This window comes from Poromitra crassiceps, assembly GCF_964638095.1.
Source record: "Poromitra crassiceps genome assembly, chromosome: 11".
Taxonomy (NCBI): domain Eukaryota; kingdom Metazoa; phylum Chordata; class Actinopteri; order Beryciformes; family Melamphaidae; genus Poromitra; species Poromitra crassiceps.
Window position 1 is genome coordinate 1,833,058 of NC_139643.1, and position 13,258 is coordinate 1,846,315.

Sequence of the window (13,258 nt, forward strand, 5' to 3'; positions counted from 1 at the left end):
ATTCGTTTTTTTCCAGGTATAACCATTTCCAGGGATAACGTGATCCTCCCACGCGCCACGTCCTGCCGGTGAAATTCCTTGCCAGCCGTACAGTTGTGGCTGGCAACTGTACGTGATATTTTTCCCCCCAGGATAGCCAAGGCGTGACCCGCCCTTCTCTGCCTCTGATTGGCCTAGCGTCAAACGTTGTTCATCCAATCACATTCACTTGGCTATCCTGCATCTCTTTCTGCAGTCTGTGGTCAGACAGACAGCAGTTTTGCTTGTTAGTGTGCATGAAAGACAGCACTCTGTGTTTATATGTTTTTATAGTCTGGTCTATGGTTTATAACGCTGCAGCTGCTCTGACAGTGCACGTATGTAGCCTATAGCCTAGACAAATATTTTCAAAAAATGATAAAAGATTCTTGAAAATCGATCAAGGTGATAAAAAATAGGGTCAATATGCATTTACAGTGAACTTTTATTCAGCTTATTGTAACACCAAGAGTGACATTTGAATTGAATAAATAATAGAGGAAAGTGAAAAGGAAAGTGATGAAATTTAGCGTGACAAGAAAAATACACCGTAATTCATTCTCTAAACATTATAAAAATTTAAAAAAGCTTCCCCGCCATTGACGTCATAGGACGGCAATAAGTCTTTTCACCGTCATGTGATAGATGACTCTCCTGAAACATTACAGCACATCTAAAGGTGTACAGGAAAGACCACGATTGTCTAACAAAACCAGAAATAGAAAAATGCAACAATCTCCGATCAGAAAAGGTCCATAGCACAGCTCCATGGCACGGCTCAAATGCTCGTCCAGCAGCTTTTATCGATCGGGGCTTTTGGACTCCATTGCAGCGGGGGGGGTGAAGGATTTTGTTTTCACCACGCAACGTGCACGCAACACGTCTACAAGTCACGTGTCGACAGGAATTAGTGATCCAGTTCCTAAACTCTTGACGCCGTGTACATTTCAGCCGGTAGATTGCTCCTGACATACAGTAGGCTACACAGACAACCAGTAGCCCCCCGCGCAAGACGAACGCGCGACCCGGCTCGCCTCTCTCAAAAGCGGGGTGAATCCCTTTTCTCACACCGGTGTTATGGTGAAAGCTGTGCCACCACGGGCGAGTTTGACTGGAAGGGGAAACCAAATCATTATGGGGATCATAGTTGTGTATAACACTGGCCAGTATCCACCATCAAAGGCATTTATTCGAGTCAGGAGCCGTGAAGATGACTTCATTTACAAAAATGGCTTTTCCTCCGCTTTCTGGTCACAGAGTCGTTAGTGGCTAGTGACTTTTTCTGAAAAACTGTGGCGGCTAATGAGTTAATGTCCGTGCAAGTAAATAACACACAATTAGCCTACACGGTTTGCAATTGCAAGTTCAACTAGGCTATATGAAGTATGATCTCATAACCTTTGATTTTATGTGCTGGTATCTGCCATCTCATGCTTGTTGATTTACTGGTTATTTTGCATTTGCTGACATCATTAATGTCCACACACCACTACTTTCAAGTAGCCCACTATTTTTTGATTCCCCCATACATGTAAAATTATGTAAAATTCCCGTCTTGTACCATGAAATAAAATGGTTCAAAACGTTTTGAAAGAAAATCTGATGTTGGTGAAAATTAATAGCAATTCAATTGTCCTCCGACCTCCAAAGTCATCATGGGGCGGCATTAACTCAGGAGGTAGAGCTGTCACCTGGGAATCGAAGGTTCCCGGGTCGAGGCTGGCTTCTCCTGGTAGTGTGTCACTAGTGGGCCTACAGCTCAGTTCCTGCAGCATATTACTGAATAGGCCACCTCCTTTATGAAGAAATCTATTAATAAGGGGGCCACACATTATGGCACTATCATGATAATATTTATATTTATATTTTGTCATTTAACTGATGCTTTTGTGGAAACGTAGGATAGGTTCAGTTGTTTTAAATTGTGTGTGGTGTTTTTTATAATAATACAAATTTGTAGAGCACCGCAGGAATGAGTCAGGGGAAAAGTGAATGGGGTTTTAGAATGGGGATTTCGCTTAAATGCATAAAGTAAGGTCTGTGGTCAACAAAAGTTTATGGAAGTGGTAATCTGTGTTCAGCAGAATAATCTTCACAAACGTTAATCACTTTTATGACTTTTGAAATGCGATTTTCAAAAAACACAAAAGTCATTGAATTCCATGTGACCCCACTTGGGAAAGCCTGGTTTAGACGGTGTGATTTTACTGCTGGTTCAGACCTGGAGGAAGCAGGCAGCATCTGTCTGAAGAGAGGAGCTGATCCTACACAACCCCCCCCCCCCCCCCCCCCGTGCGCACTCACTTTCCTCTCTGTCTCCATGTTGGAACGACAGGGAGAGAGACAGAGAGGGAGAGACAGAGAGAGAGTCAGGGAGAGGGAGAGAGCACTCCATACCGGTTGTAGTCCCTCGTCCATCTCTCCAGAGCCAATGTGTGTGAGGTGCATGAAGTTGGTCGGCTCTCCGATCATACTGCGGTCGATCTTCCTCCTCTTCTTCTTCTGGAGGGAGAAAGAGAGAGAGACACAGACAGGGAGAGAGAGACAGACAGGGAGAGAAGACAGGGAGAGAGAGACAGACAGACAGACAGACAGAGAGGGGGACACAGAGAAAGAGAGAAAGAGAGAGAGAGAGAGAGAGAGAGAGAGAGAGAAAGGTTCAGAGTTACACTGAGAGGACACACAAAATGAGCTCCTGAAATGTCTTCAACCTTTGGATGAAACAAGCGCAAACCTTTATTTGGACCATGGCACTTCCCCCCCTCGTTCCCACCACCCCCAAACACCACGCCTATCTCTATAGCCCCACCCCTCCCCCCGCACCTACCCACCCCTTTTCCCTTACAACATTACAAATTATTGTATTTGGAATTAGTATTTTCTGTTTTTGTGGATTTATCTATTTCTTTGTTTCTGATTGATTGTAGATTTATATACCGTAAATTCCGGACTATAAGCCGCGGCTTTTTCCCCGTTTTTTGGCCCTGTGGCTTATATAACGGTGCGGCTTATCTATGGATTTTTTCAGAAAAAAAAAAAAAAATACAAATAAAATCTCTCTTTTTTAGCACTCTTTCTAACTATAAATCCACTTCTGTTTTAATTTCCTCTCTTGCCCTCTTTTCACCACACCGCGGACACTGTGTGCACTGTAAAAATAAACAAAGGTGGTGTTGTGTTATGTTGTTTAGTTGAAATGTTACGGTAATACGGTAAATGGGAGCTTCCTCAAACAGCCATCTCTTTCCCGACAATCCCCTCTGTGCGTGACCCCTTACATATGGTAATTACGGTAAGCAAACGGCCACTCGGCGAATTCACACAAAGGAAGATCAAGGAATATTCCATCGAACCGGAGCAGATCATAAATATGGATGAAGTGCCTTTGACGTTCGACCTGCCACTCACTCGGACTGTTAACAAGAAAGGTGAATCGTCGATCACATTGAGAACCACTGGGCACGAGAGAACGAATTTCACTTGTGTTCTGGCCTGCTCTGCATCTGGAGTAAAGCTGCCGCCAATGGTGATTTTTAAGCGGATTACGATGCCGAAAGAGAAAATTCCCAGTGGGATATGCCTCAGAGTCAACAAGAAAGGGTGGATGATGGAAAGTGTCATGAAGGAGTGGCTGGCTGAGTGCTACGTCAAGCGCCCTGGAGGATTCTTTCACCAAAAAAAAGCTTTGCTCGTTCTCGACAGCATGAGGGCTCATATAACAGATTCCGTGAAAGCAGCCATCAAGACCACAAACTCCATTCCAGCTGTGATTCCTGGGGGCACAACGAAGCATCTGCAGCCACTTGACATCAGTGTCAATCGTGCGTTCAAAGTGGCACTACGCGTTCAGTGGGAGGCGTGGATGACGAGCGGCGATAAATCATTCACCAAAACTGGTCGCATGCGAAAAGCAACTTTCGCTCAAGTTTGCCAGTGGATCCTGACAGCGTGGAGGTATAGTAGCCTACCGTAATGCAGATTTTGTTGAAATGTTAATAAATGGGAGCTTCCCCAAACAGCCATCTCTTTCCCGACATTCCTCTCTGTGCACGAACCCTTACATATGGTAATTAAACATCAAAACACCCGCGGCTTATAGTCCGGTGCGGCTTATATATGTAAAAAACAGTCAATTTTGCTGCTGCGGCTTATATACCGGTGCGCCTTATAGTCCGGAATTTACGGTATATATATTTTGTAGTCATATCATTATTATTTGTGTGTGTGTGTGTGTGTGTGTGTGTGTGTGTGTGTGTGTGTGTGTGTGTGTGTGTGTGTGTGTGGGTCGGTGTTTCTGTGTAAGGCATTGCTGTTGTCAACATGGCAGATAGATGTGGAAGTAGCGTACGTCTGCGTCAGCTTTTTCCAGGACGGCGTTGCAGTAAATAGGCATAACATTACAGGCAACATTTAAAAACAGAGGGAAATACATGTAACTTTTGAAACAGCTGTAATATAACGTTAGCTAGGTAACGTGGTGTGGCTGTCATGAGGGCGGGTGCTGTAAGAAGCAAAGTGGTTGCTGTCATTAGTGCAGCAGGGTACCTGCGGTGCAAGTGTAAAGACTAAGAGCTGATGACTGAGCTGAGAGTGATGACTTTAATCTGTTGGCCCAAGAAAGCAATGCAGGCGATCTGCAGCTTCTCAGCAATGCACAAGGATTGCACAGACACACACGGATGATGATGACTTTCCCCACTGTAAAATGTGAGGGTGCAAATGTGAGCAGCGTTTATGAAGAGGGGAGGGTTTGGATGTTGGTGCGGAGCATCGCTTGTAGCACCGCCTCCTCTAGCTCGAGAGTCGAGACTCAACCATAACTCCCCCATAGCTCCGCCTCAGCCATAGCTCCGCCTCGTCTGCCTCCTGCATTGACACAGCCAAGCCATGAGCCAAGCCAGAGAAGAGGAGGGACACACAGACAGACGCGGCCAGAAACATGATCTCCTGGCGGAGATAATAAAACGAACGGTAATGTCTCGTTAATGACACAACCCCGGGAACGAGTGTCAGTGACGATGCGCCAGGCTGCAGCAGAGGAATGATCCGAGGTGCTGAAGATATGCAATACGGAGAGGCACAGGAAATCATTCCTGCCTGTGGCCATTGGTCTATTTAATGCCTCTCTTAAAAGAGCACCTCGGAGACGCTTAGTCTCCCTGAGACTGAGGGTGTATTCACACCTCTAGGTTGTTTGCTTTGTTCCGATTCAGGTACTTAATTGATACAATTGTTGCATTTGTGCCTTGGTTCGTTTGTGTTCACACAGCCACAAATTAAACGGTCCAAATAGTATTGTCAAACTTCCTGGATTGGCCAGCAGACACTCTGATAGGCTAATAGCCTCTCGGGATGGACAAAATAATTCCCAGAGATTTTCCTATATGATTATAAAAATGCGTTTTGTTAGACCTACATTTTAGGCTATGTCGGGCGTCCGCAGTGCGAGGAGAGAGAGAAAGAAAGAAAGAGGGAGGGATCGGGAGAGAGAGAGAGAGGGAGAAAGTTCTTTATTTATTTATTCATGTATGCTATGTAGCCTATGTAATGTATTTATTTAGCTTATTTAGGCTATCGGGAATTTGGAGATAGAAGATCAAAGACCCTCGCAAATTCTGCTATTAGGCTACTATCACGGAGATGAGGATTAGCCGAGACATAGGCTATATGAACACCTGTCCTGTCAGGAATAAAATATTAATAAATAATTTAATAATAACGGACATTTCGAGGAAGACGTGCAATCAGTCTGATTGTCTGATTGAACCAGACAATCTTATCACAAAGAAGGCTGGCTCTGATTACCACGATTTGTTTTCATTTATTGAATGGAGACCAGAGAGAGCGAGAGAGAGAGGGAGGGAGAGAGGGAGCCAGCAGCACCCGCACACTGCACACAATTTACAGGCAAAATCCGTAGAGATTCAACACATTAACGTTGCTTCCCATGGTCCGAGGTAAGTTGATTGAGTTCAAACTGCTGATGTGATGATCCAAAAATCCCCCAAAGTTTATCGATGCAAGTCACAAGTCGCCAAAACAGGATCTGAAAGATGTTGTTTTTAAATGATAAAAATGTTCGTTCTTCAGGCCATTACGCACAGCGCAGCTGACTACGGCAGCTGGTTTATCCAAAAATGTGCACCGTTTACTGCTGTTGTGGCGGATCGAGGTCGGCTCACGTTCTCACCACAAACGAACCGCACCAGAGTTCGTTTGGAAGCGGACCGAGACCACCCTTTCTTGGTGATCTCGGTCTGCTTGTTTTGTCCCGCATCCGAGTGCGATTGCTGTGTTCACACTCCCCCAAACAAACCCCACCAAGGGGGAAAATGCTCTCTGTTTCGGAACAACTGCTCCAAACGAGATAGGTGTGAATACACCCTGAGCCAGCCGATAGGTTAACTGTGCCTGGCTGAGCCACGTGTAACGTATAGGGCAAGCCGACTTAATATAAGTCCAGGGTGCAATAATGATAATTGGCATGGAATGTATACTTACTCTACGTATTTTGCTTACCGTACTTAGACATATTCTACTTATTTTTGCTTCTATCGCATTTACTACTGTTATTCTATGCTATGTTGTGTTCCTATTCTGCTTATTTTGCTTAATATCGCATTTACTACTGTTTATTTTATGCTATGTGTGTTCTGTGAGCGAGCTACTGTAACTTGTCCCAATTTCCCCCCGGGGATCATTAAAGTCTTTCTGATTCTAATTCTGATTCTGATTCTGAAACGGCCAGGGCGCGCGGAGGCCAAGCCGTTGCTGTCCATGGTGCTGGACAGTCTTCCCGCGTTGAGTGGAGCAGCGGGAGAAAGCGGCCTATTAGAAAACAGTAACATCATCTCTTGCTAATTCTTATGATTGTCTGCACCTGGTTGGCCGCCTATATAACCCTCTCTGCTTTCAGACCCCGTTGCTGATCGTTGTTTCACTGCTGCTGTGCCACTGCCTGTTCCCGTCCGAGCGCTCCTGTGAACTGTTTCTGGACTAAACCCTGCCTTCTGGGAAACCTGTTTCCAGCTTCTGGACTGAACCTGCCTGCCTTCTATCTTTAGTTTATTGTCGGCCACCCGACCCTGTTTAAGTAGGCTTTCAGTTTCCTTGTTTATTTTGTGAATTCTTGAAAATCAGTAAAAGATTTAAAACTGATTATTGACTCTGTCGTCTCTGCTCCTGGGTCCAATACCACAGCATTACAGTTAACTCGCATTCCAAGAATATCATTATTTACCGTGGCTCGTCGCAGGCCCGGCTCCAAACCCAAATTACAGAGGGGGCATTTAATTAGCTTGGGGGGGGGGGGGGGTGGGGGGTGGGGGGGCACTCCAAGGTGGGTGGACCTTGGGAAAGACTGGACTTTTCGCTCCCCCGCCCCCCCCCCCCCCAATATTTTATTTTTCAATTTTTCAGAGCATAAGAACAAAAACAAGCTCAGACACAGGAAGAAGAGAAAAAAACATACATATATTATAAATGATGAGGTGGTGCCTACAGTGTTAGAGAAACCAGTCAAGAGTTTGGGAAGATATGATGCAAGTCTCAGTGATAAGGGACAGTTTGAGGAGGTGAGGCAGGAAATGATTCAAGGTATTTCAAGTATAGACAAGTCAGGGCTCCCAGGAAAGTTAAAGTTGTGGTGTTTGCAGTTTGGATTGTTGCCTCAGTTGATGTGGCCAATGACAGTGTATGAGGTTCCCCTTTCAAAGGTAGAAAATCTAGAAAGGATGATTAACTCATTCATTAGAAAATGAATTAGCCTTATATGGGAAAGGCATATTGGAATTACCATTATCTAGCCTGACAGAGGAGTTCAAGTGTGCTAGGGTTAGACTGGAAATTACTCTGACTCAGTCAAAGGATCCAGTGGTTAGGAGTGTAGCACCCACAGTTAAAACAGGGAGGAAGTGGAACCCAAAGGAGGCAGTACAGCAAGCACAGTCAGCTCTTAGACACAGGGATATCATAGGCCAGGTGCAGCACGGGCGTGGAGGCTTAGGGTTGTGCATAGAGAAACCTGTGTGGAACAAGGCACCAGTAATAGAAAAGAGGAAGATGGTAGTTGAAGAAGTACATAGGCAAGAGGAGGCAGTAAGATGTACTAAGGCAGTGCCGCAGGCAAAGCAAGGACAGTGGGTGAACTGGGAGAGTGTAGAGAAGAGAAAGTTGAAGTGGAGAGAGTTGGGGAGCATGGAGGCCAGCAGAATTAGATTTATTATAGGGGCTACTTATGATGTGCTGCCATCTCCCCAGAACTTAAATCAGTGGTTGGGCGAGGATGGTGCCTGCCCGTTGTGTTCTAGTGTATGTACACTGAGGCATATACTGTCAGGGTGTAAGGTCAGTCTCTCCCAGGGGCGATACACCTGGCGTCACAACCAGGTGTTGAAATGTTTGGCAGCTGCAGTTGAGGAAAAGCGGCTAGAAGTAAATTCTCTAGTTGCTAGCAAAGAGACTAGACAGATCAAATGTGTACGTGAGGGAGAAAAGATTAGACCAATTAAGGTCAGGCACAAGTTAGGGCAGCTAAGTGTAGGTGGAGCCTGGGAAATGAGGGTTGACTTGAATGAACAGCTAGTCATCCTAGCATATATAAGCCGCTTTCACACCGGCCTTGAAAGCCGCAAAATGCACGGAAAATAGGATCCGCGCCTCCGATGTGAAAGTTGTGAACGCGGGTTGGTGGCTAATTGTTGTACGCCTTTCGTTCCGCCACTGGACTTAGTCACAGCGCCAGGTTACCAGGCAACGCGCCTCCACTTGAAAGCGTAGGAGCAGCAAGCCGGAACGGTGCGAATGGTCAGCTCATTCATAAAGAAATTACAGATGAAATCACCTCATGCAGCAAGAAAGTGCATGAGTGAAAGTAAAAAAAGTAGCCTATACAATCATGACTGCAGGGATGCCAGGAGGAATGCTCCGTGCCTGTAAGTAGGTTAGGCTTTATGCTCAAACGATGTTGACATTAGTAGGTAAAATTAACGGATATAATAATATGCTTCAGAGGATTATAGCTGTCTGTGGCGAGTTGGTCTGAGGATATTCCCTTTGGAAACGAGCTCTGTGCATTCCCTTACAAAAACTACTAACGTTATAGTAGTCTATAGGCTACTATTCCCCCGACGAACGTTATGCAGACTGCAGCTGATTGATATGCGGGCATCATCTTTCAGAACGGCCCCTAATTAGGCTACTTCATGGGAATAATTTGCATTACAAAAAACTGGAACCAAAAGATAAGAATTACTGTAGCCTTGTAGCCTACCTAATAGGCTACATGATGGTGCGTCTGTGATCCATAAAGTCGATCAGATGAATATTGAAAGCCTTGTTACCATGCTGCATGTGGACAACACTTTTGTGTTTTATCAGTTTGATGATCCTTAATGACCGCACGTCATTTTATCAGTTTGATCCTTAACGAGCGCAGCTGCACCTCGTTAGCTGGCGTACATCGGCGATGTTTGGTTGTTGAATGAATTCGTTCATCAAAAAGTAGCCTAGGCTACACTAACCTATGAAAATACATTATTAATTTGGGCTAAGAGGAGCTGGGTGGAAATGCCTCCGCTCGCCTTTCAATCCGGGAGCGGTGGCTGTCGCCTGAAAGCACACCCCAGGACAGGAATGTGGCGGTGCTGCTTGGCTGTGTGTGAAAGCAATTTCTGTGGCGAGGCTGCCGGCTTTGCGGGCCTTCTGAACTGCAATTTTGCGCGATCTGTGTGTGAAAGCGGCTATAGTTAGCACCTGGCTACGTCCGAACTTGTTACTGTGGTCTGAGGTAGAGAAGATAGTTTATTTTATCGAACTCACAATCCCCTGGGAAGATCGAGTTGAGGAGGCTTATGAGCGCAAGAAAGCTAGGTATGCTGAAATGGCAGCAGAGGCAGAGCAGCGAGGTTGGCGAGTCCGTTATTGCCCTACTAACTGATTTGGGCACTCGGGGACGGAGCCTGAAGCTTGCGGTTAGCAACATGTCTCAGGCAGCAGAACGAGCAAGTGAATAGCTGTGGCTAAGGAGGAAACATGCTAGCTGGGGAGCTCGCTAAGGTAAGATTGATTGTTGTTGGTCATGATTGACGGTCCGCATCAACAGGGCTGATTCATTGACAGTGGTGGTGTAGTTAGGAATGTCATACCGAACCGACCTGGATAGCTAGGCTTAGATAGTGAGGTAATATACAGTTGTGCGGTGGTAGCATGGAGGGGCGTGTTTCCAGGACGCTGGATTACACCGTTAAGCCTTCTTGAGGTGTCGTGGGCCTAACTTAACGAAACATCGGTGAAGGAAGGTGCCCACTTGAAAACCCCAATGACATGCTGCATACTGCTGTTGGCTAGGGTAGGTAACTGGTCATTTGTGTCTTGTTTATTAGTTTATTAGTAGTTATTAGGAGTGTAGTTATAGTATAACTATGGGGTACAAGGAGTGTAGTTATATTATAACTACGGGGTACAAGGAGTGTAGTTATAGTATAACTACGGGGTACAAGGAGTGTAGTTATACTATAACTACGGGGTACAATGAGTGTAGTGTACTATAACTACACTCCTTGTACCCCGTAGTTATACTATAACTACACTCCTTGTACCCCGTAGTTATACTATAACTACACTCCTTGTACCCCATAGTTATACTATAACTACCCGTAGTTATACTGTAACTACGCCTTGACGGAATTTCATAAAATTTTCCTCAAATGTCCACTTGGACTCAAGGATGAACTGATTAAATTTTGGTGGTTAAAGGTCAAAGTTCAAGGTCACGGTGACCTCACAAACGCCATTTCAAAGCTCTTTAACGCGATATCTCAGGAACGCCTTGATGGAATTTCTTCCAATTTGACTCAAACGTCGACTTGGACTCAAGGATGAAGTAATTAGATTTTGGTGGTCAAAGCACAAAGGTTAAGGTCGCTGTGACCTCACAAACGGCATTTTTTAAAGCATGTTAATGCGATATCTCAAGAACGCCATGACGGAATTTCTTCCAATTTGCCTCAAACGTCCACTTGGACTCGAGGATGAACTGATTCGATTTTGGTGGTCAAAGTTCAAGGTTACTGTGACATCACGACCGCTCATTTCGTGCTCGTTAACGTGATATCTCAGGAACGCCTTGACGGAATTTTATCTAATTTGCCTCAAATATCCATTACATTTTGGTGGTCAAAGGTCAAGGTCACTGTGACCTCACGAACGCCATTTTCAAGCTCGGGAACACCATATCTCAGTAACACCTTGACGAAATTCACATTTGGCTCAAACGTCAAAGTCTGGACAGACATGCATGTCGACTGCTCACTTGTTGGTGGAGGCATATTCTAGTGTGGTGCGGTTATTCTAGTGTTATTTGGGGACAATGGCATGGCTGCATAGCTAGCCTGTTGTTGTTATACATACTGTAAATTATATTTATGGTTGGTCAACCATACGTAAATGTTATTGACTTTGAAAGTTGCTAGCATAACGTTACCTTTCTGGCTCTGAGCCAAAGGGTCTAATGAGCTGAGCAGCAGTAGTGACTGAAGATGGGCAGCACGTGGGATGAGCAATCAGCAATCATGTGTCCCATGTTGTGGCTCCATGGCGCTGCTTTGGAAGACCTGCTATCTGGCTACATGCCTGCCCTGCTTCATCTGTCCGCTCAGCTGGATCTGTCTACCTGCCGGCCCTGCCTGGATGCCAGTTTGTTCTGTTCAGTGAATTGGATTAAAAGCGCTGGAGCGCGGCCCCTTTCTGGAACTCTGTAAAGTGACTTTTAGTTAACCATTACTCTTTCCTAGATTAGAACAGTGAACAATCCGTATTTAGTTTGCATATTATTATTTCCCGTTGTTGTTACCGGGAGTTCCTGTTCACCCTCTGTTATCCTTTAAATTGGAGTAAAGACTTTGAAAACATTCTTCTGTCTCCGTCTCTGCATCCTTGGGTTCCAGCCTTCTTCTGCACAGGTATAACAATATTACCCATTGCTAACTGGTATCCAAGGTTCATCCTATTTACTGCAGCAGTGAACGTTTTGATTGCATGAGAAGCTGATGATGGTAATGATTGTTCCAAGTATTATGACTTATGAAAAACTTTACCTTTTGATAAAAATGTGTTTCCTTTGGTAAGCGACCATGGTACTGTATAATCCGGTTCATGTCCTTCGAGGTGTCCAATTATCAGACTTTATGCTGGATTCATGTGCTCCTGGGATGCTCCTACTTGCCAGTTGTGAAGTGGTAATTAGGACATGACACAATTCAAGTGCTCTTGGTCGGAAACAGCAATAAACATGGATGCCAGAAGTAAGGTTGTTTTCCCATGGCTGGTGTTTTCTTACCGAAAGCAAGGTCATTATGGTAGCGACATAGGCCATAATGTACTGTACAACTACTAAAGACAAGTGATGGCTACTATGAACAGAATCAATCATGAGTCGTTTGTTTTCAAATGTACATTGAGATTCTACAATTTTAGATTCAAGATTAAAGGCGTTATTGTGAAACTACAATGTTTTGTGAACCAACGTTGCCATTATACAATTTGTGTGTGGGAAGGGGGGGGGTTAGAGAGAGAGGGACCTCCTGTGTGTGCAAGTATGAGTGACTTATGGAATAAATGCATGTGTGTGAGAGAGACACACACACACACACACACACACACACACACACACACACACACGTGATTATGTCTTCCTGCATTCATAAGTGACAGTGTCTGAGCTCATCTGATGGGTTGCTACATGCCCACATACCCACATAGACACATCATCTACCCTTCTCTGTCTCTCTCTCTGTCTCTCTCTGATGGCTTTATTGGCATGACGTAACACTGTACATATTGCCAAAGCAAGCGTTTAGACATTGAAACGCTAAACATTAATAAGAAAACAGACTGTACTGTATCAAAACATTGTTGTCAGATATACTGTAACAGCAATGTGTGTCAGGTGACTGTCACTGTCCCTGAGTCTATGGCAGGCAGCAACATCCGTCTGTCTCTCTCTATCTCTCTCTCTCTCTCTCTCTCTCTCTCTCTCTCTCTCTCTCTCTCTCTCAGAATAAAATAAAAATTCAGTCATCTACTCGCCCCCATGCCCGATGGAGTTTCCCAGCAAAACATTGTTGCAGAATTCTCCTAAGCAATTGCGGTGGATGGGGACTAACTTTCAAACTTTTCAACCCTTTTAAGCTAAAAACAGGGTGTAAATGACATATTTTCAAGTTAACTTGGCATGTCAGGG

The 13,258-nt window shown here is 44.9% G+C and overlaps 1 protein-coding gene across 3 annotated transcripts in view; it reads right to left on the minus strand.

The window, feature by feature from the left end:
• The window catches only part of cdc42se1 (CDC42 small effector 1), a 66,593-nt gene that overhangs the window by 7,123 nt on the left and 46,212 nt on the right, over positions 1-13,258 (minus strand). For all 3 annotated transcript variants that reach the window (XR_014553185.1, XM_083646688.1, XM_083646687.1), the window contains exon 4: positions 2,416-2,520. Coding sequence is in view for 2 of the 3 variants with exons in the window: in XM_083646688.1 (XP_083502814.1) it covers positions 2,416-2,520 (105 nt within the window). In the remaining variant the exon portion in view is untranslated. The remainder of the gene's footprint in view (positions 1-2,415; positions 2,521-13,258) is intronic.